Here is a 23,360-nt window from a genome sequence, read left to right on the forward strand (position 1 = left end):
GACAAACCCGTTGAGTTTTTTGAGCGGAAGAAACGTGAGCAAGCGGGACAGAAGCTGACAGCCACCACCTGAGAGCGTCGTACTTAGTGGCTAGCCGTATTGCTAAGGCTAAGAAGCCTTTCACTGTTGGTGAAGAATTGCTGCCAAGGGCATGTGCCGTGAACTGTTGGGAGAAGCTGCAGCTAACAAGATGGCACAGGTTTCTCTTTCAGCGACCACAGTTTCAAGGAGAATCGATGACATAGCGGAGGACATCGACGCACGGCTGTTGGAACGGCTTAACGAGTCTGGTTTCACTACCCGAGTCAAAGAGGTCGCTCCTGAACGCCAGTCTACGCACTGTGTCACACACAGGGAAATGCTGGCTAGCTGAAAGATGTCATCTGATCTTAACAGGGTATTGAGTGACATCGTTGAAGTTATCAATCACGTCAAAGAAAAAGCCCTGAACTCATGTCTGTTTGAGCAGCTTTGCGAGGAAATGGATGCAGAGCACAAACTCCTTCTCTTACACACTGAAGTCAGGTGGCTATCAAGGGGGAGAGCCCTGGCCAGGGTTTTTGAGTTAAGAGAGCCGCTACAAAGATTTCTTTCAGGAAAAAAGTCACCACTGGCAGCACACCTCAGTGACGAGGAGTGGACGGCAAAACTCGCTTATCTGTGTGACATCTTCAACCTGCTCAATGAACTCAATTTGTCACTACAGGGGAGAATGACAACTTGTCTTCAAGTTGGCAGATGAAGTGTCTGCTTTCACAGCCAAACTGGAACTGTGGGGACGGCGAGTGGACAGGGGCATATCTGACATGTTCCCAACATTAGCTGGGAATTTGGGAGAGACTGAGGCTGCACTGTCCTTCTCACAGCTGGTGCGCGATCACCTGCCTTCGCTGTCGACAGAATTCGAGCGTTACTACCGGACCGCAAATGGCCCAAGACGTGCAAAGGAGTGGGTCCGTGACCCATTTGTGAATGTCCCCGGTGAATCATCCGTGTCAGCGCAGGAAGAAGATCAACTCCTCGAGCTTGCAAATGACAGTGGGCTGTAAGGTATGTTTGACATAACATCTCTGCCGGCATTCTGGATCAAAGTCAAGGCTGAATATCCTGAGATAGCCACGAGAGCACTGAAAACGTTGCTTCCGTTTCCAATATCGTATCTCTGCGAAGCAGGATTTTCTGCAATGAATGCAACGAAAACTAAATTGCGGAATAGACTGGACATAAGGAACCCCCTTCGAGTATCGCTGTCTCCCATCACCCCTCGATAGCACCATCTTGTTGCAGGGAACCAAGCCCAGGGCTCCCACTGATTCGGCCATATTGGTGTGTTGCAATGATTTTATATGTTCATACGAGGAAAATATGTGCTGTGTGTTTAATATCCAAACATTACTTTAAAAAGTGCAAAAAAAGGTTGGGGACCCCTGTTCTAGATGGTGGTGGTCGTGGGTCTGGAAGGTGCTGCCTTAGGAACGTTGGTGTGTTGTTGCAATGCATCTTGCAGATAGTACACACTGCTGTAACTGTCTGTCGATGGTGGGGGGATTAGATGCTTGTGGAAGGGGCACCAATCGAGTGGGCTGCCTTGTACTGGATGGTGTCGAGCTTCTCGAGTGTTGATGGAGCTTCACTCATCCAGGCGAGTGGCGAGTATTCCATTACACTCCTGACCTGAGCCTTGTAGATGGTGGATAGGCTTTGGGGAGTCAGGAGCTGAGTTACACGCAGCAGGATTCCTAGCCTTTGACCTGCTCTGGTAGTCACGGTGTTTATATGGCTGGACCAGTTCAGTTTCCTGTCAATGGTAATTGACAGTTTCCTGTAAATGGTCAATTAGTCTGCTCCTCCATTCAATCACGGCTGATCCTTTTTGTCTCTCCTCCGCAACACCATTTCACAGCCTTCTCCCCGTCACCTTTGATGCCGTGTCCAATCAAGAACCTATCAATCTCTGCCTTAAATACACCCAACGACCTTGGCCTCCACAGCTAAATGTAGCAACAAATTCCACAAATTCACCACCCTCTGGCTAAAGAAATTTCTCCGCATCTGTTTTAAATGGACGCCCCTCTACCCTGAGGCTGTGCCTTCTTGTCCTAGACTCCCCCACCATGGGAAACATCCTATCCACATCTACTCTGTCTAGGCCTTTCAACATTCAAAAGGTTTCAATGAGATCCACACTCAACCTTCTGAATTCCAGCGAGTACAGACCCAGAGCCATCAAACATTCGTCATATGATAACCCTTTCATTCCTGGAATCATCCTTGTGAACCTCCTCTGGACCCTCTCCAATGCCAGCACATCTTTTCTAAGATGAGGGGCCCAAAACTGTGCACAATACTCAAGGTGGGGCCTCACCAGTGCCTTATAAAGCCTCACATCCCTGCTCTTGTATTCTAGACCTCTTGAAACGAACGCTAACATTGCATTTGCCTTCCTCACCACTGACTCAAACTGCAAGTTAACCTTCAGAATCCGGTTTATTATCACCGGCATGTGACGTGAAATTTGTCAACTTAGCAGCAGCAGTTCATGCAACATATAATCTAGCAGAGAAAAAAAAAATACATAAAATAAAAATAATAATAATAAATAATTAAGTAAATAAATTACCATATACATATATTGAATAGATTTAAAAACGTGCAAAAACAGAAACACTGTATATATAAAAAAAGTGAGGTAGTGTCCAAGGGTTCAGTGTCCGTTTAGGAATCAGACAGTGGAGGGGAAGAAGCTGTTCCTGAATCACTGAGTGTGTGCCTTCAGGCTTCTGTACCTCCTACCTGATGGTAACAGTGGGAAAAGGGCATGTCCTGGGTGCTGGAGGTCCTTAATAATGGACGTTGCCTTTCTGAGACACCACTCCCTAAAGATGTCCTGGGTACTTTGTAGGCTCGTACCCAAGATGGAGCTGACTAGATTTACAAACTTCTGCAGCTTCTTTTGGTCCTGTGCAGTAGCCCCTCCATACCAGACAGTGATGCAGCCTGTCAGAATGCTCTCCATGGTACATCTATAGAAGTTTTTGAGTGTATTTGTTGACATGCCAAATCTCTTCAAACTCATAGTGAAGTATAGTCGCTGCCTTGCCTTCTTTATAACTACATCGATATGTTGGGACCAGGTTAGAGCCTCAGAGATCTTGACACCGAGAAACTTGAAGCTGCTACTCTCTCCACTTCTGATCGCTCTATGAGGATTGGTATGTGTTCCTTCGTTTTACCCTTCCTGAAGTCCACAATCAGCTCTTTCGTCTTACTGACGTTCAGTACCAGGTCGTTGCTGTGACACCACTCCACTAGTTGACATATCTCACTCCTGTACGCCCTCTCATCACCACCTGAGATTCTACCAACAATGGTTGTATCGTCAGCAAATTTATAGATGGTATTTGAGCGATGCCTAGCCACACAGCCATGGGTATATAGAGAGCAGAGCAGTGGGCTAAGCACACACCCCTGAGGTGCGCCAATGTTGATCGTCAGCGAGGAGGAGATGTTATCACCAATCTGCACAGATTGTGGATCTCCTTCAGGGTGTTCTGCACAAGGACTCCCAAGTCCCTCTGCATCTCAGACTCTTGTATTTTCTCCCCGTTTAGAAAAGAGTCCGCACATTCATTTCTACTACCAAAGTGCATGACCATGCATTGTCCAACGTTGTATTTCATTTGCCACTTTCTTGCCCATTCTCCTAATCTAAGTCCTCTGCATCCTACCTGTTTCCTCAACACTACCTGCCCCTCCACCAATCTTCTGCAAACTTGGCAACAAAGCCATCTATTCCACCATCTAAATCATTTATATACAAGTATAAAAAGAAGCGGTCCCAACACCAGCCCCTGCGGAACACCACTAGTCACTGGCAGCCAACCAGAAAAGGATCCTTTTATTCCCACTCGCTGCCTCCTACCAATCAGCCAATGCTCTAACCATGTTAGTAACTTTCCTGTAATACCATGGGCTCTTAACTTGGTAAGCAGCCTCATGTGTGGCACCTTGTCAAAGGCCTTCTGAAAGTCCAAATATACCACATCCACTGCGTCCCCTTTATCTATCCCACTTGTAACCTCCTCAAAGAATTCCAACAGGGTTGTCGGGCAGGATTTTCCCTAAAGGAATCCATGCTGACTTTGTCCTATCTTGTCCTGTGTCACCAAGCACTCCATCACCTTGTCCATAACAATTCACTTCAACATCTTCCCAACCACTGAGGTCAGGCTAACTGGTCTATAATTTCCTGTCTGCTGCTTTCCTCCTTTCTTAAAGAGTGGAGTGACATTTGCAATTTTCCAGTCCTCTGGCACCATGCCAGAGTCCAATGATTTTTGAAACATCATTACTAATGCTAATCTCTAAAGCTACCTCTTTCAGAACCCTAGGGTGCAGTTCCTCTGGTCCGGGTGACTTATGTACCTTTAGGTCTTTCAGTTTTTTGAGCACCTTCTCTCTTGTAACAGTAACTGCACCCACTTCTCTTCCTTCACACACTACAACATCAGGCATACTGCTAGTGTCTTCCACAGTCAAGACTGATGCAAAATATTCATTTAGTTCACCTGCCATCTTCTTGTCCCTCATTATTACTTCTCCTGCCTCATTTTCCAGCAGTCAGATATCCACCCTCATCTCTCTTTTAATTTTACATACTTGAAAAAGCTTTTACTAGAAACATAGAAAACCTACAGCACAATACAGGCCCTTCAGCCCACAAAGCTGTGCCGAACATGTCCTTACCTTAGAAATTACCTAGGCTTACCCATAGCCCTCTATTTTTCTAAGCTCCATGTACCAATCCAGGAGTCTCTTAAAATACCCTATCGTATCCGCCTCCACCACCATCACCGGCAGCCCATTCCACACACTCACCACTCTCTGCGTAAAAAACTTACCCCTGACATCCCACCTATACCTGTTTCCAAGCACCTTAAAACTATGCCCTCTTGTGCTAGCCATTTCAGCCCTGGGGAAAAGCTTCTGACTATCCACACGATCAATGCCTCTCATCATCTTGTACACCTCTAACAAGTCACCTCTCATCCTCCGTCGCTCCAAGGAGAAAAGGCCGAGTTCACTCAACCTATTCTCATAAGGGACACTCCCCAATCCAGGTAACATCCTTGTAAATCTCCTCTGCACCCTTTCTATGGTTTCCACATCCTTCCTGTAGTGAGGTGACCAGAACTGAGCACAGTACTCCAAGTGGGGTCTGACCAGGGTCCTATATAGCTGCAACATTACCTCTTGTCTCCTGAACTCAATCCCATGATTGATGAAGGCCAATGCACCGTATGTCTTCTGAAGGAGATCATTGTGGACTTCAGGCATGCCAGGAGTCACACTCACGTCCCCATCTACATCAACGGAACTGTAGTGGAGCGTGTATCAAGCTTCAAATTCCTTGGTGTTCCAAGGATCTCACCTGGTCCCTGAACTCCTCCATCCTGATCAAAAAGGCGCAACAGAGCCTTTATTTCCTGCGGAGCATGAAGAAAGCTCACCTCTGTCCCAGGATACAGACGGACTTTTACTGCTGTACCATTGAGAGCATACTCACCAACTGCATCTCAGTGTGGTATGGCAATTGTCCCGTATCGGACCGCAAAGCACTCCAGCGTGTGGTGAAAACTGCCCAGCGGATTATCAGCACCCAATTGCCCACCATTGAGAACATCTACCATAAACGCTGCCCGGGCAGGGCGAAAAGCATTATCAGGGATGCATCTCACCCTAACCATGGACTTTTTACTCTCCTCCCATCCGGTAGACGCTACAGGAGCCTCTGCTCCCACACCAGCAGGCACAGGACGAGCTTCGTCCCTGAGGCTGTGACCCTGCTGAACCTCTCATCACAGCGCTAAGCAGTATTGCACCCATATTGTACTGTCTCAGTACTTTTGTATTTGTGTGCTGTAGCACTTTATTTTATTCGCAGTTATTTTGTAAATAACACTATTCTTTGCATTTCTGGTCAGATGCTAAATCCATTTCATTGGCTTTGTATCTGTACTCGGCACAATGACAATAAAGTTGAATCTAATCTAATCTAATGTAAAACCACAGAGTCAACCTGCGCAGCAGCTTTGAGTGTCCTATGGACTCAGACCCCAAGATTCCTCTGATCCTCCACACTGCCAAGAGTCTTACCATTAATGCTATATTCTGCCATCATATTTGACCTACCAAAGTGAACCACTTCACACTTACCTGGGTTGAACTCCATCTGCCACTTCTCAGCCCACTGACAGCCTTCCAGACTATCCACAACACCCCCAACCTTTGTGTCATCAGCACATTTACTAACCCATCCCTCCACTTCCTCATCATTTATAAAAATCATGAACAGTAGGGGTCCCAGAACAGATCCCTGAGGCACACCACTGGTCAGCGGCCTCCATGCAGAATATGATCCAACTACAACCACTCTTTGCCTTCTGTGGACAAGCCAATTCTGGATCCACAAAGCAAGGTCCCCTTTGATCCCATGCCTCCTTACTTTCTCAATAAGGCTTGCATGGGGTACCCTGTCAAATGCCTTGCTAAAATCCATATACACTACATCTACGGCTCTACCTTCATCAATGTGTTTAGTCACATCCTCAGAAAATTCAATCAGGCTCGTAAGGCACGACCTGCCCTTGACAAAGCCATGCTGACTATTCCTAATCAAATTATGCCTCTCCAAATGTTCATAAATCCTGCCTCTCAGGATTTTTTCTATCAACTTACCAACCACTGAAGTAAGACTCACTGGTCTATAATTTCCTGGGATATCTCTACTCCCTTTCTTGAATAAGGGAGCAACGTCTGAAACCCTCCAATCCTCCAGAACCTCTCCCATCCTCATTGATGATGCAAAAATCATCACCAGAGGTTCAGCAATCTTCTCCCTCGCTTCCCACAGTAACCTGGGGTACATTCCGTCCGGTCCATGTGACTTATCCAACTTGATGCTTTCCAAAAGCTCCTGCACATCCTCTTTCTTAATATCCACATGCCCAACCATCTCAGCCCATTGCAAGTCATCCCTACAATTGCCAAGATCCTTTTCCATAGTGAATACTGAAGCAAAGTATTCATTAAGTACCTCTGCTATCTCCTCCACTTCCATAAACACTTTTCCACGGTCACACTTGATTGGTCTTATTCTCTCACATCTTATCCTCTTGCTCTTCACATACTTGTAGAATGCCTTGGGGTTTTCCTTAATCCTGTCCACCAAGGCCTTCTCATGGCCCCTTCTGGCTCTCCTAATTTCATTCTTAAGCTCCTTCCTGCTAAACTTATCATCTTCTAGATCTCTATCGTTACCTAGTTTTTTGAGCCTTTCGTAAGCTCTTCTTTTCTTCTTGACTAGATTTACAACAGCCTTTCAACACCACTGTTCCTGTACCCTACCATCCTTTCACTGTCCCATTGAAATGTACCTACTCAGAACCCCACGCAAATATCCCACGAACATTTGCCACATTTCTTCCGTATGTTTCCCTGAGAACCTCTGTTCCCAATTTATGCTTCCAAGTTCCTGCCTGATAGCCTCATATTTCCCCTTATTCCAATTAAACGTTTCCCTAGCTTGTCTGTTCCTATCCCTCTCCAACGTTATGGTAAAGGAGATTGAATTGTGATCACAATCTCCAAAATGCTCGCCCACTGAGAGACTTGATACCTGACCAGGTTCATTTCCCAATGCCAGATCATGTACAGCCACTTCTCTTGTAGGCTTATCTACATGTTGTGTCAGTCCACAATCCACTATCCACTTTGATATTCTTTGCCAGCTTGCTTGCATATTGTGGCCTTGTTAGTCAGACTGCCTTAGTCCTGACACAAGCAACCAAAAAAAAATGGCAGTTCCAAATAACTAAGCAGAATACTGACCTACAGCTTCAACCCCTCCACTTCAGAACTTAGCTATTTCTTCTCCTCTCTTCCTGAATGCATTTAGCTTAAGTTCAGACACTCATCTCCTCACTTCCCAACACCTCCACTTGCTCCCCTCCACCTTCCCTTTCTCCCATGGGCCACACTCCTCTCCTATCAGACTCATTCTTCTTCAACCCTTTAGCTCTTCCACCAATCACCTCCCAGCTTCCTACTTTACTCCACCCTCACCCACACACCTGCCTGCCCCCTCACCTAGTCTCACCCAACACCCGCCAGCTTCTAGGGTCGCTGTGTAACTGTACAGAGTCACTGTTTATTCAGGGTGAGGGTCACTGTGTAACTGTACAGAGTCACTGTTTATTCAGGGTGAGGGTCACTGTGTAACTGTAAAGAGTCACTGTTTATTCAGGGTGAGGGTCACTGTGTAACTGTACAGAGTCACTGTTTATTCAGGGTGAGGGTCACTGTGTAACTGTACAGAGTCACTGTTTATTCAGCGTGAGGGTCACTCACTCTGTAACTGTACAGAGTCACTGGTTATTCAGTGTGAGGGTCACTGTGTATCTGTACAGAGTCACTGTTTATTCAGGGTGAGTGTCACTGTGTAACTGTACAGGGTCACTGTTTATTCAGGGTGAGGGTCACTGTGTAACTGTACAGAGTCACTGTTTATTCAGGGTGAGCGTCACTGTGTAACTGTACAGAGTCAATGTTTATTCAGGGTGATGGTCAAGGTGGCGGGATTTTAATGGGAGTATGGAATGAATGAGAAATAAGTTTATCGTAGTTCTGGTCTAATTGGGGTGGGGGCTGGTCTGATGGTAGTCTAATTGGGTGGATTGTCCAGGCCTACTGTCTCCAGCTGGAATTCTCTTTGCCTCGATATCTGGAGACACGGAAGGACTGCTGACGCTGGAGTCGGGTGAAAGATGCAAAAGTGTGGAGGAACTCAGTGGATGAGGGAGATCCGGAATCTGATTTATATACACAGGAGTTGCTGGTAATCCGGAGTAACAGACACAAAACACTACAGGAACTCCTCAGGTCAGTCAGCATCTATGGTGGGGAATAAACGGCCGATACTTCAGGCCAAGACCCCTTATCAGAACCTGACCAAGTGCCGATGAGGGTCTGGGCCTGAAACGTCGACTGTTCATTCCCCACCATGGGCGTTCGCTAACCTGCTGAGATCGTCGTGTGTTTTGGTCAGATCTATCATTTTATCTCAGATTCCCATCGAAGTATTGGTGTGAAATGTGACTTTTGTGCTAACAGCCAGCACAACCTCGGGGGTCAGCCCACAGGGGTCGCCACACAGTCTGGCGCCAAAAGAGTAGCCAAGTTCAAAGTTCAAAGTTCTCGGAGTACATACATGTCACCACATAGAGCCCTGAGACTCTGTTTCCTGCGGGCATCCTCTGCACATTCAGCGGAACAGCAAGTACAGCAACAAAATCACAGCCAAACGAACCCCCTCCCCATTCACCCCCCCACTGGCACCCATAGGTAGCCCTCCGTGCATCGGCAGATGGAGGCAACCCCGTGCACAACGAGCCGTAGAATAGCACCGCACAGAAACAGGCCCTTCAGCCCATCTAGTCCATGCTGAGCCATTTAAAGTCCCTCCTCCCATCGACCTGCACCGGAACCGTCGCCCTCCGTACCCCTGCCATCCATGTACCCGTCCTAACTTCTCTTCAACATTAAAATCGAGCTCGCCTGCACCAGAAGCGCTGGTTCCCCACTGGTTCCTCACTGGTTCTGGTGAGTTCCACACTCTCACCACCCTTTGAGTGAAGAAGTTTCCCCTCATGTTCCCCTTAAACTTCTCATCTTTCACCCTTAACCCATAACCTCTGGTTGTAGTCCCACTCACTTTCAGTTCAAAAAGCCTGCTTTCATTTACCCTGTCTATACCCCTCATAATTTCGTATAGCTCTATCAAATCTCCCCTCAATCTTCTACATTCTAAGGAATAAAGTCCTAACCTGTTCAATCTTTCCTTATAACCCGGGTCCTCGGACCTTGCAACGTCCTTGTGAAATTTCTCTTCGCTCTTTCAACCTCATTTTACATCTCTCCTCTAAGTAGGTCACCAGACCAGCACTCAGTACTCCAAATTCGGCCTCACCAACGTCTTGCGCGACTCCCATCTCCCGTACACAATACTTTGATTTGCCGTGAGATATAGGAGCAGAATTAGGCCATTTGGCCCATCGAGTCTGCTCCGCCGTTCCATCGTGGCCGATCCAGTTGAAGGCTTGTTCATCTGAAAGCATTCTTTACCACCCTATCGGATGAACAGTCTTGACCCTAGATACAGGCCGGACAATTCTCTGCATTGATGCTGCCTGACCTGCTGGGTTAGAAACATAGAAAATAGGTGCAGGAGTAGGCCATTCGGCCCTTCGAGACTGCACCGCCATTCAGTACGATCATGGCTGATCATCCAGCTCAGAACCCTGTACCTGCTTTCTCTCCATACCCCCTGATCCCTTTAGCCACAAGGGCCATATCTAACTCCCTCTTAAATATAGCCAATGAACTGGCCTCAACTGTTTCCTGTGGCAGAAAATTCCACAGATTCACCACTCTCTGAGTGAAGAAGTTTTTCCTCATCACGGTCCTAAAAGGCTTCCCCTTTATCCTCAAACTGTGACCCCTCGTTCTGGACTTCCCCAACATTGGGAACAATCTTCCTGCATCTAGCCTGTCCAATCCCTTTAGGATTTTATACGTTTCAATAAGTTCCCCCCTCAATCTTTTAAATTCCTCCGGATGACAGTGTGTCAACTCTAGGTTCGTTGTGTATGAAGATGTTGGTGTGGTTACGGTTCAGAATGAGAGGTCGAGGGGCAGGGCGTTTCCCGCCCAGCCGCTCTCTCGCCCGTCCCGGACGTTAAGGTGGTGGGGGTGGGTGGGTGGGGGAGGGCAGCTGTTCTCTCAACGAGCTGACTGTTCCGTTCTCGCTTGGTCTTGCAGTCGTGTGCCCGCTGCCCTGCATGAACGGCGGGCAGTGCACCTCCCGCAACCGCTGCCAGTGCCCGGCGCACTTCACCGGCAAGTTCTGCCAGATCCCCGCCAGCGGCAAGGCCCAGCACGTCCAGCAGCCCGCCCCGGCGGAGCAGCCGACCGACAAGACTGCCGAGACCTACAAGCACTCGGTTTTCACCCTCCAGCTCACGCCCGACGAGCACACCTTGGCCAAGTTCATCCCGGGCATCCCATACTCAGGTGGGCAGCACCGCGGGTCGGAAGGTAAAGGCTTCTCTTCCCTCTGCCGTCCGCTTAAATCAGCTCTCAACGACGACCTCTGACCCTCACGGGGGGGTTCTCTGCCGAGCACTGGGGGGGCCTGGATAGGTCGGCTGATTGTACGCCAGGGGTGGAAAGAAAGAACGAGGTCACAAGACCATAAGGTATCGGAGCAGAATTCGGCCATTTGTCTCGTTAAGTCTGCTCCGCCATTTCATCATGGCGGATCCATTTTCCTTCCCAGCCCCCAATCTCCTGCCTTCTCCCCGTATCCCTTCACGCCCCGACCGATCAAGAATCTGTCAGCCTCTACCTTAAATATACATAGAAGCTTGGCCTCCACAGACACCCGTGGCAACAAGTTCCACAGACTCACCACTCCCTGGTGAAAGAGCTTTCTCCTCATCTCCACTCTAAAAGGACGGCCCTCTATTCTGAGGCTGTCCCCTCTGGTCTTAGACTCCCCCCACCACAGGAAGCTTCCTCCCCGCACCCACTCTATCGAGGCCTCTCAGGATTCGACAGGTTTCAACGAGGCCACCCCTCATTCTTCCGAATTCCAGTGAGTACAGGCCCAGAGCCATCAAACGCTCCTCCTACGACGAGTCCATCGATCCCGGCATTGTTTTCGTCAGCCTCCCCCTGAACCCTCTCTGGCTTCAGCGCAGTGCTCCAAGTGAGGCCTCACCTGTGCTTCATAAAGCCTCAGCATTACCTCCCTGCACGGGCAGAGGTTTTAAGGTGAGAGAGGGAAGATTTAATCGGGACGGCGGGAGAGGCGCCTTCTTCTGTACGCAGAGGGTGGTCAGTACATGGAATGAGCTGACGGAGGGAGCGTTCGAGACAAGTGCCTTCCTAATCTGTGGACGGGTTTAGAACACAATGGGTTATACTGGGGGGAGGAAACAGAATGGGCAAGTTGGCCAGCATCGGCCAGATGGGCCGAAGGGCCTTTTTTCATCACTGTGACTATATCAATTAGTTCTTCTTCATCTTAAGCCCCGTCACCCCAACCAACCAGAGTCCTCTGTCCTGGGCCAGCCCTTCGAGCCGTCCCCAGGTGGAGCTCACCAAAACTCCGTCCTCTCCCGGGGACGAGCCCTTTGGAGCTTCCGTTGGCGTTTCTGTCGCGCCGGGTTTTCACGGGACGAGGTTCCCAGCCCCATGTCCAGCCGGCCTTGCTCCTTTCACAGCTGGGCTTGCGACCGGTGTTACGTTGACTGTGTGAGAGAGAGTGGGGTAGTAGAGAGGGAGAGGGGGCAGAGAGAGAGCGAGAGAGAGAGAGTCGGAAGGGGGGGGAAGAGAGAGCACAAGGGAAGGAGAAACTCAGAGGGTCCAATATGAAGTGGGAAAGGAATAGAGTGGGCAGGGAAAAAGAGAGAGAGCACAAGAGTTCGAAACAGAGATAAGGGCAATGGAAGTCAAACTGAGAAGAGTTAGAGAGAGAGAAGACAGATAGAAAAGGCCAGCAGCTGGGGAGGGAGAGAAATGGAGGAGGAAAGGGAAAGGAAGGAAGGACAGAGGGAAAGGGGATACGGAGAGAGAGAAGGGGATGGGCAGAGAAGGGAGGCGATACGGAGAGAATTATGTTTGAGATAAAGTGGGGGAATAGAATGAATGGGTGAGGAGGGAGAGGCAGGGAGAGAAGGAGGGAGGGAGAGGGGGTGTGAGAGGCAGAGGGAGAGAGAAAGAGAGAGACAGAGACAGAGAGAGAGGAAGGAAGAGAAAGGAAGAAGTTAAGAGAGCGAGGAGGAACTTGCTTTACCCTGAGAGAACTTAATGTCTCCTCGGCCCGTGGCCTTTGGCCTCCCGGCCCCTGAGCTCCAGACTTCACTCTGTGGGCCCCTACAACGCCCTCTCTCTCATTTTCAAGACTGTCCTTAAAATGGATATACGTTAATAGATTCTGGCCGCCCGTCCTGAAAACGCCTCGCATGCCCGGTCCAGGCCGTGAGACATGTTGAGGAGGTGGGGGTTAGGTGGGGGCTCGCTCCCCTGGGTGGGGGGCGGTCAGCTGCGGGCAGGAGAGCCCAGCCAGGGTTGCCACACGCGGAGGGAGGTAGGAGGAGCACTAGACCAGCGTAGGGAAGCCCTCGGACCGGGTGGGGCACATCCGACCGGACTCCCTGTGACAGGAAATGTTCCGTTATTCCAGCGCAGCTCCAGCCGGTCATTAACCTCCACGTGCGCCACCCTCCGGAAGCCACTGTCCAGATCCACCGCGTCTCCACCATCGACGGCCACCTGGGCGAGCAGAAGGTCCTGACGCCCGTGCAGAAGGTCAACCACTACCCCCCAAGGACCCTCCCCACCTCCCAGAAGAAGCTGGGGCGCTGCTTCCAGGAAACCCTGCCAAAGACGGTAAGACCCCTCTTTGCCCGCTCACGCACGGGGCCATTTGGCCGGTAGGGTAATAAGATGCCGAGGCCACTTTGCCCGGTACGCCTGCTCATTGACGCAAATGTCCGGTCACGGCAGCGACCCGGTGAGTAAGAGCATGCCGACACGGTCAAGAGGTTCAGTTACTGTCCAGACCAGACGTCAGACTGGGACAGCAGCCCTGACCGAGGGGTCTCGGCCCCCGAAGTGTCAATTGTTTATTCGTTTCCCGAGATGCTGCTGAGTTCCTCCGGTGTTTTGTGTCTGTTGTACAGAACGGAGAAGAAACGCGACGTTCGCCGCGGGATGGCTGAGGGTGCCAGATGGGGTGGCTTGAGTATCCCAGGAACTGCTGATCTCCTGGGATCTTCACGCACAACGGTCTCTGGAGTTTACAGAGAATGGCGCGATGAACCAAACATCCAGTGAGCGGCAGTTCTGTGGGTGAAAACGCCTTGCTAACGAGAGAGATCAGGGGAGAATGGCCAGATTGGTTCAGGCGACAGTAACTCAAATAACCACTCGTTACAACAGCAGTGTGCAGAAGAGCATCTCTGAACGCACAACACGTCGAACCGTGAAGTGGACGGGCTACAGCAGCAGAAGACCACGGACAGCCCGTATGCTCTCTGTCTACTTTATGAGGCACAGGAGTGGCCACTGAGGGTTTGGCAGCAGAATTAGGCCATGAGTCCTAATGGCCAATTTTTTTTTTGCCTCAAACCCATTTCTCCTGCCTTCTCGGCAACCCTTAACCCACTGAGCATTTAAGAACCCACGCGCTTCCAACAACTTGACTCCCGCAGCTCTCCGCAGTCCTAGTTCGATCTGGTGCCGTGACGCCCGTTATCCGCAGGCCGCCCCGGTCAAAGTCGCCCACGATGACCGTCTATGGAGGACGCTTCGGGCTGAGCTCGCGTCGGGACTGGGGGCGGGGAAAGGAGCCAGGATAAGGTGGGAGGGGAAGGAGCACGAGCTGGGGGTGGATGAAGCAAGAAGCTGGGAGGTGATTGGTGAGAAAGGTAAAGGGCTGAAGGAGAGGGAATCTGATAGGAGAGGAGAGTTGACCATGGAAGGGAGGGCCCCAGTGGGAGGTGAGGAGAAGAGAAGGTGTGAGGAGGGAGCCAGAACAGGGAGTGGAAGAAGCGAGAAGGGGAGGGGGAAGAAATTACTGGAAGCTGGAGAAATCAATATTCACGCCATCAGGTTGGAGGCTACCCAGGCGGAATATGAGGTGTTGCTCCTCCAACCTGAGTGTGGCCTCTTCGTGGTGGCAGAGGAAGCTGTAGTGTATTTAATAGTTGAGTAATGTCGTAAATATATTGCATAATTTGGGTGGCGGGGTGGAGATATGGCTCTACCAAAGGAGGTGTGAGGTGCTCCTTCCCACCGCCAGCCTGCAGGTCACCCTTGGGCGAGGTGTAGCGCCTGCTTAGCCCCCGTCTTGTGACAAGGCACGTAAGGAACGAACGACTATTTAATTAAGCATTCTTGTTCATTTAAATAATCTGTTATGGATTTTATGCAAAAATAAGTGATGTACATCATGATGCCCCCCTGCTATCCTGGGGGTGACCATTAACAGGAAGCTGGACTGGTCCAGCCATATAAACACCGTGACTACCAGAGCAGGTCAAAGGCCAGGAATCCTGCGGCGTGTAACTCACCTCCTGACTCCCCAAAGCCTGTCCACCACCTGCAAGGCTGAGGTCAGGAGTGTAATGGAATACTCGCCACTCGCCTGGGTGAGTGAAGCTCCATCATCACTCGAGAAGCTCGACACCATCCAGTACCAGGCAGCCCACTCGATTGGTACCCCTTCCACAAGCATCAAATCCTTCCACCATCCACGGACAGTTACAGCAGTGTGTACTATCTACAAGATGCACTGAAACAACACACCAACGTTCCCCAGGCAGCACCTTCCAGACCCACGACCACCACCATCTAGAAGGACGAGAACAGCAGATACCTGGGAACACCGCCACTCAGAAATCCCCCTCCAAGTCACTCACCATCCTGACTTGGAACCACATCGCCGTTCCTTCATTGTCGCTGGGTCAAAATCGTGGAACCCCCTCCCTAACAGCACTGTGGGTGTCCCTACACCTCAGGGTCTGCAGCGGTTCAAGAAGGCAGCTCATCACCCACCTTCTCAAGGGCAACTAGGGATGGGCGATAAATGCTGGCGACGCCCGTGTACCGTAAACGAATAAAGTTAAAAAAAACATGTGACACGTGTGCGACTTGTTTAAAGTAAAAGATTTAAGTGAAGTTTAAGTTAAGCTCGTATCTCATGTTTTCCTTTGAATTAGTCTAACATTTTGAAAGGACGTATAACAAAGAGAGTGGACTGATATGTTGGAACGGGAACGGGTATGGGTGGAATGAGATTGAATCCATATGCCCGTTGATTTTGTGTTTGTCCTGTTGCTGTTTGCGGGATTTTTTTTAGCGCGTGGGGGGAGAGGGGGTTCTGATGTCCGATGCTTTTCTTTGAATGGATTGCACGGCCCTTCTTTGCCGCACGACTGTCTGAAGAAGACAGATTTCAGGGTTGTATGCTGCATAGGCACTTTGATAATAAATGCACTTTGAACCTTTGACCGTATAAATTTCCCCCTGGGTCTTTAGGTTTCTGACCACTCCCCAAAGGCGAACCAGTCACTTACCTAGTTACAGTAAAGGAGGGAGGAGAAGATGGCGACGCGACGCAGCTCGCAGCGGCCACTTCGGTGATGAATATCTGCTATCTGTCAAGTAGGCTGCCGTGCACAATCCTGATTTGATGGAGACGGACGTGAGAGCACGAAGGAACATCTGGTGAAACTTCTGAAATGCCTGTTTCGCTGCCGCTGCTACTGTGCGATCGAGAATCTCCAGAGGGGAAGGCCCCAAATCCTCGGCTTTGCCTGTTGCTTGGCGGCCGGGGCTGGGGTCGAAGCGCTCGACAAAGATGGTGCTCGGTGCTCGGTGTCGGAGGACTGGTCGGAGGCTCGAAGTTTTCGGACGGACTCAGAGTCCGCTGTGGTCGGGTGCTTCCAGGATGCTGCATCGGCAAGTTGGCGGCGCTTGGAGGTTCATGGCAGGAAGAGTTTCTCCCTTCTACCGTCTGCGTGAGATGATGAGGCTATCGGGACTTTGAGACTTTTTTTTACCGTGCCCATGGTCTGCTCTTTATCAAGTTACGGTATTGCTTTGCACTGTTGTAACTATATGTTATAATTATGTGGTTTTGTCAGTTTTAGTCTTGGTTTGTCCTGTGTTTTCTTGTGATATCATTCTGGAGGAACATTGTATCATTTTTTAATGCATGCATTTCTAAATGACAATAAACGAGAACTGAGTGTCCTCATAATCTAATCTAATCTATTGCTTAATACGGCCAAGTAACGAAAGGAGGAGTTGATGTGAGGAGAGAGAGAGAGAGAACCTGTGCAGTACCCCAGGGCCAATAGGGAGGAGAACTTGCTACAGTGATGGATACAGCCCAGTTCATCACAGGAAAAGCTCTCCCCAGCATGGAGCGTCTTCTGCTAGGAGCGCGGCTACGAGAAAGCTACGTCCATCGTCAAAGAGCCCACCACACCATCCAGGCCGTGCTCCCTTCTCGCTGCTGCTATCAGGAAGGAGGTACAGGAGCCTCAGGCCTCACACCATCAGAATCAGGAACAGTTTTTTTTTAAGATTATGAGGACACTCAGTCCTCGTTTATTGTCATTTAGAAATGCATGCATTAAGAAATGATACAATGTTCCTCCAGAGTGATATCACAAAAAAAAACAGGACAAACCAAAGACCACATAACTATAACATATAGTTACAGCAGTACAAAACAATACCATAATTTGATAAAGAGCAGACCATGGGCACAGTAAAAAAAAGTCTCAAAGTCCCCGAGTCGATCGACTCCCGAGTCCCCGATAGCAGGCAGCAAAAGGGAGAAACTCCCTGCCATAAACCTCCAGGCACCGTCAACTTGCCGATGCCTTGGAAGCAGCCGACCACAGCCGACATTGAGTCCATCTGTCCGAAAACTTCAGGCTTCTGACCAGCCCCTCCGATGCAGCCACCCGAGCGCCATCCTCTGCCGAGCGCCTTCGACCTCGCCCCGGCCGCCGAAACAAGCAAAGCCGAGGATTTCGGGGCCTTCTGCTCTGGAGATTCCGGTTACCACACAGTAGCAGCGGCAGCGAAGCGGGCATCTCAGAAGTTTTCCAGGTGTTCCTCCGTACTCTCACGTCCGTCTCCATCAAATCAGAATTGTGCACGGTCCCCTACTTGACACATAACTAATACCATTCACCGGAGTGGCCGCGCACGCTGCGTTGCGCTGCCATCTTCTCCTCCTCCTTCCGGAAAATTACCCCTCAACCAGCGTGGGTAACTTCACTCACCTGATTCCTCAACCAGCAGACTCACTTTCTGTCTCTCCAACTGATGTAGTCAATATTAGTTATTACTCTTTAATTTATTATTATTATTATTATTTCTTTTTGGTTTTGCGCAGTTTGTCTTTTGCACACTGGTCCTTTGTTAGTGTGTAGTTTTTCACTGATTCTATCGTCCTTATAAAATGAATCTCGGAGTACTTGGTAATAAGTTTACTCTGAACTCTGAGGTTTGAGGGGTGGGGAGGGAACAGGACCGATGGAATTGCTCTGCCGGGAGCTGGCATTGACCAGACTGGCCGAATGGCCTCCTGTGCCAATGGGTGGGGGGGGTGGCGGATGAAGATGATTGGCGGGTAAGAGAGCGGGAAAGGGTGTCCACTCCACAGTCGCGTAGCGGTTCGCGGCTTGGGGGACGCCGGAGGGTCGGAGTTCAATTTCGGGGCCCTACGCAAGGAGCCTCTGTCCGTCCTCCCCGGGGAATGTCCTCCGGGTCCCTCCCCACAGTTTGAAGACATACCGGGCAGGTTAATTGGTCCCTGCACATCGTCCCGCGATCGGGTTAGGATTAAATCAGGGCTGAGGGGCCTACTTCGCACCGTATCACGAAGTAAGATTAAATAAAATTTAGTAATTAATCCATCCCTACTGCATATACTTTATACTTTATTGTTGCCAAACAATTGACGCTAGAATGTACAATCATCACAGCAATATTTGATTCTGCGCTTCCTGCTCCCTGGATTACAAATATTAAATATTTAAAATAGTAAAAATTAGTAAATATTAAAAATTTAAATTATAAATCATAAATAGAAAATAGAAAAATGGGAAGTAAGGTAGTGCAAAAAAACCGAGAGGCAGGTCCGGATATTTGGAGGGTACGGCCCAGATCCGGGTCAGGATCCGTTCAGCAGTCTTATCACAGTTGGAAAGAAGCTGTTCCCAAATCTGGCCGTACGACTCTTCAAGCTCCTGAGCCTTCTCCCGGAGGGAAGAGGGACGAAAAGTGTGTTGGCTGGGTGGGTCGTGTCCTTGATTATCCTGGCAGCACTGCTCCGACAGTGTGCGGTGTAACACAGGGACTGGAGGGGGCAGCTCGACTTCTAACTTCAGCCGGCTTTGTTAATTAAATGTCCGGGCTCTGGTGGGCGGGATTGGCCGGGGGGGGGGGGGGAGGCGAGAGGTTTCCTCTTTGGTGGCGTGGGGAGGGGGGGTTGGTGTTCCCGGGTTCTCCAACCCGCACTGATGCTGGGATGCCCGCGTCTGCTTTACAGTGCAGTAACCCGCTGCCAGGCCTGACCAAGGAGGAGGACTGCTGCGGAAGTGTGGGGGCCTCGTGGGGCTTGAACAACTGCAACAAATGTCGACACCAGCACTGTGAGTACGCCGGCAAAGTCCCAGGGCGTTGTGGGGGAGGGGGGAGGACTTGGGTGATCGATGGAAGTCCCGCCCACTCCGCTCACGGACTATCCGTCCCACGCCCCCCCCCCCAGGGCTTCGCGGCATCCACCAGACTCGAAAACCCTTTTACTCCCCCCCCCCACCGAGACGTCAGGCTGACCCACCCCACCTTCACTGCGTACACGTCACCCAGCGTCTCTGAACGTGCATGCAGTCAGCCCCCGCGTACAATATGTAACAGTGCATTGTGCTCAGATTGTGCATTGCTCTTGTATTTATGTCTTTTTGTGCTCTTTCATTGCGTTCTTTACGCTTAACGGCGTTCTTCTGATCTGGAGTAACAGTCATTTCGTTCCCCTTTACGCTTGTTTATCTCAGCATGCCATCATGAAGTTTGGGTATTGTGGGTATGACCGTAAGATGTAGGAGCAGATTTGGCCCATCGAGTCTGCTCCCCCATTTCATCATGGCCGATCCATTTTCCCTCTCAGTCCCCAATCTCCTGCCCTCTCCCCGGACCGATCAAGAATCTATCAACCTCTGCCGTAAGTATACCCAGTGACTTGGCCTCCACAGCCGCCCGCGGCAACGGATTCCGCAGATGCGCCACGGCTACGTCAGGGCGCTGGAGCGGGGGCCCCCATCGCAGGCCGGTTACCGAGTGCGCACTGTGAGATTTACTGAGTCACAAATCCCGAGGGGCGAACAAAGTCGGCGTCAAAGTTCAGGCTGGGATGGAAACAGCCAGAGGAATCCAAAAACCGGAACCGGGAAACAGGCGGAGTCAAAAAGCCAGAACAATCAAGAGAAACAGGCGGAATCGGGGTCAGCGAACAGACGGTTGATACTCAGATTTCGGACATTAATACTGGAAAGGCTCGGGAAAATTCACTGGCACAACCTGGCAACGAACAGGTGAAAACACAGGACTGGAATACACTGAGCAATATCCAGAGAGGCAGATGATAGGTGGAGCACAATGACACCCAGGCGGCAGCAATACAGGTGATAATGGGAAACCAGTGAGAGACGGAGTACTCAGTGATACAGGGTCCGGAGTAGAGCAGGGGCGGGGACAGGAGCACATGGGGCATAAAAACAAACAAAGAGCACGCGGCAATACAAAAACCACGGACTGACAGCTGGGGGGAAACACGCAGAAAGACAGGGTCCAGCTGGAGGCACTGACAGGCGAGGAAGCTGCAGGGAGTTGTAAACTCAGTCAGCTCCATCACGGGCACCGGCCTCCGTGGTATCCAGGACATCTTCGAGGAGCGGTCCCTCAGAGAGGTGTTGTCCATCACTAAGGACCCCCCATCACCCAGGACATGCCCCCTTCTCATTGCTACCGTCAGGAAGGAGGTACAGGAGCCTCAGTGACTCAGGAACAGCTTCCTCGCCTCTGCCGTCCGATTTCTGAATGGACACTGAACCCATGAACACTAACTCACTAATTTTTTATTTCTGTTTTTGAACTACTTATTTAAATTTAACTATTTTATATATTTACAGTAATTCACAGTCTTTTTCTCTATATTATGTACTGCTGCCACAAAGTTAACGAATTTCACCACATGCACCGGCGATATTAAACCAGATTCCGAATCCGATATCGCAGTGAGGAATGCGGGTTATTTCACCCTGTCACAGTCGAACACGGAGGTCTCTCAGCGCGCCGCGGCAGGGAATGCGAGGTATATCAGAGAAAAGCTGTGGCTAGAAAATTCCTTGATGCTTTCCCAGTGATGAAATTCCCGGGCGCTCGGCCAAGAGCAATAACCAGGCAGATTCAACGAATTCCTGCTGTATTGTTCGCGGAACCAGAGAGGAAAGCGTGGAGACAACGAGGAAAGGAATCTAGAGTAAACACCGCACTCTCCCCGTGAACCACCCCCCCACCCCGAGCCCCAGTTGTCTGAGCCCTCCATGGAAGTGTCAGGGCCCCTGGGATCCTGGGGTTTCGAGCAGAGAGGACGGTGTGAGTCCTCGCCAAGCCCCTGCTCTCGGGCTGTCCTGGGATAGCGTTACCTCGGGGAAAGGCTGGAGCCGGTCCCCTCGCACCCCCCCCCACCCCCGTACTCCCCGTTCCCTCAGTGCGTGACCTCCACGAGGTGGGCGTGGGGGCCCCGAGAGCGCGAGGCTGGGTGGAAAGCGGGGGCCGCGGCCCCGAAGTGGCGGGGCGCCTCTCTCTCTCTCTCTCTCTCGGAGTTGGGGGCTGACAGCCCCCCCCTCCCCCGAGCAGATGCCGGGGAGAGAAATAATAACGTATTTTTTTAAAACCGGGTTGCAGTGGAATGTGGAAGGAAGGCCAAGCAGTCAGATTGAGCTCGTTGTTGAGGGGAGGGTGGGGTTGGAGAGAGAGAGGAGGGGAGGGTGGGGTGTAGGGGGAGAGGAGGAGAGAGAAAGAGGGGCAGTGAAGGGAAGAGAGAGAGATGAGGGGAGGGAGAGGGTGGAGGCTAGAGGGAGAGAGAGACAGACAGAGAGGAGGAGACAGACAGACAGAGAGAGGGGAGGACAGAGGGGGGAAAGAGACAGAGAGGGGTAGAGAGAGAGACGGGAGATGGAGAGGCAGAGGAGGAGAGAGGGGAAGAGGGAGGGGGAGGTGGGGAAAGAGAGGGTTAGTGAGTCAGATAGGAGGAGAGAGAGAGACAGAGGGGAAGAGAGAGATGGGGGGTTGAGGGAGAGAGAGAGAGTGGGGGTGTAGAGGGAGAGACAGAGAGGGGGAAGAGAGAGAAAGGAGGGTAGAGAGAGACAGACAGACAGAAAGGGAGGGGGAGGGAGATAAATGCAGAGAGAGACCAGGGAGAGAGGGACAGAGGAGAGAGCGGGAGAGAGAGGGGGATGGAGAGAGAGAAAGGGATATAGGGAGTGTGAGTGAGAAAGCGGGAGGAGGGAGAGAGGGGGAAAGAGGGAGTGTGATAGAGAGAGGACTCATTGCTTTCTCTGTCCCCTTCAGTACATCTGCATCGTGTCCCCCAGTTCTACAAGCGAGCCTCTGCCGGCGTGACGGAGGGCAGGCTGCAAGGCAGGGGATTACGGTTCGATCCTGGGGGTAGTGACGGTGTTGGGCTCAGATGGTCTCTTGAGGGCCCCCGCCCCTTGTAGGGGGCAGCTACAGAGGCGCTGGTGGGCGAGCAGACATGGCCAGGCCTGGGACGGCCATGACCCTGCCCCACAGTGTGGATCAACCCGCTGACGACGAAATAGCTCCTGCCCTCCGCTCTGTCCGTCCCACCTGGAAAATGGGGTCTCACCCGCCAGGCTGCTGTCTGTAGACTTCAGTTTTGGGTGCTTGACGCCATCGTAGCCCAGAAGCCGGTGAGGAAACTGTCCTCGCTGGGCCTCCACACCTCCCTCGGGTATCTAGATACTGGACTCGTTAACAGTAAGGCCGCGGTCAGTCCGTGCGGGCGGCAACGTCTCTCGTCCCCTTACGCCGAGCACTCGCGGGATTTAGCTCAAGCTGTGTCCTCAAGTTTGCGGATGACACGACAGTGGCTGGCCTCGTCGTAATGAACCCCGGCCTAATCACGGGACAGTTTACAACGACCAATCAACCCACCAGCCGGTCCGGCTTCGGACTGTGGGAGGACACCAGAGCACCCGGAGGAAACCTACCCAGGCACGGGAGGAGAACGTGCAAACTCCTCGCAGATGGTGCACGAATTGACGATGCGCCAAGCTGGAATAGTGTCGCGCTAACCGCTAAGCCATGGTGTTACCCCTATTAACGTATTTTAGAATTTTATTCTCCCTCTTCTTTTTTAACAGAGGGAAAGTTCCCAATCCTAGTCCAGTCCCTAAGTCTACATCATGCTTTTAAAGTTTGTTTTCCTCTTTTTTTTTTGCATTGCTCAGACCTTATAAAAATCTCCCAGCGTCAATAGGAAATCAGGCCAGTAGGCCGTAGCTGGCAGGGAGATCGAGTCCCACCGTGGGCGACACCAGGACAATGAGGAGGGCCGACAGGGAGAGATGGCGGACTCGTTCCGCAATCTCCGAAGGATAAGGCAGCCTCCGGAGAGGGGCGAGCTC

The 23,360-nt window shown here is 50.9% G+C and overlaps 1 protein-coding gene across 4 annotated transcripts in view; it reads left to right on the forward strand.

Moving 5' to 3' along the window:
• Window positions 1–23,360, forward strand: part of ltbp3 (latent transforming growth factor beta binding protein 3) — a 287,951-nt gene that overhangs the window by 163,899 nt on the left and 100,692 nt on the right. For all 4 annotated transcript variants that reach the window (XM_063036411.1, XM_063036414.1, XM_063036412.1 and 1 more), the window contains 3 exons: window positions 10,879–11,130; window positions 13,307–13,512; window positions 19,199–19,301. In XM_063036411.1, coding sequence (XP_062892481.1) covers window positions 10,879–11,130; window positions 13,307–13,512; window positions 19,199–19,301 — 561 coding nt within the window. The remainder of the gene's footprint in view (window positions 1–10,878; window positions 11,131–13,306; window positions 13,513–19,198; window positions 19,302–23,360) is intronic.

The sequence above is a fragment of the Mobula hypostoma genome, chromosome 30 (genome assembly GCF_963921235.1).
Source record: "Mobula hypostoma chromosome 30, sMobHyp1.1, whole genome shotgun sequence".
Lineage (NCBI taxonomy): Eukaryota > Metazoa > Chordata > Chondrichthyes > Myliobatiformes > Myliobatidae > Mobula > Mobula hypostoma.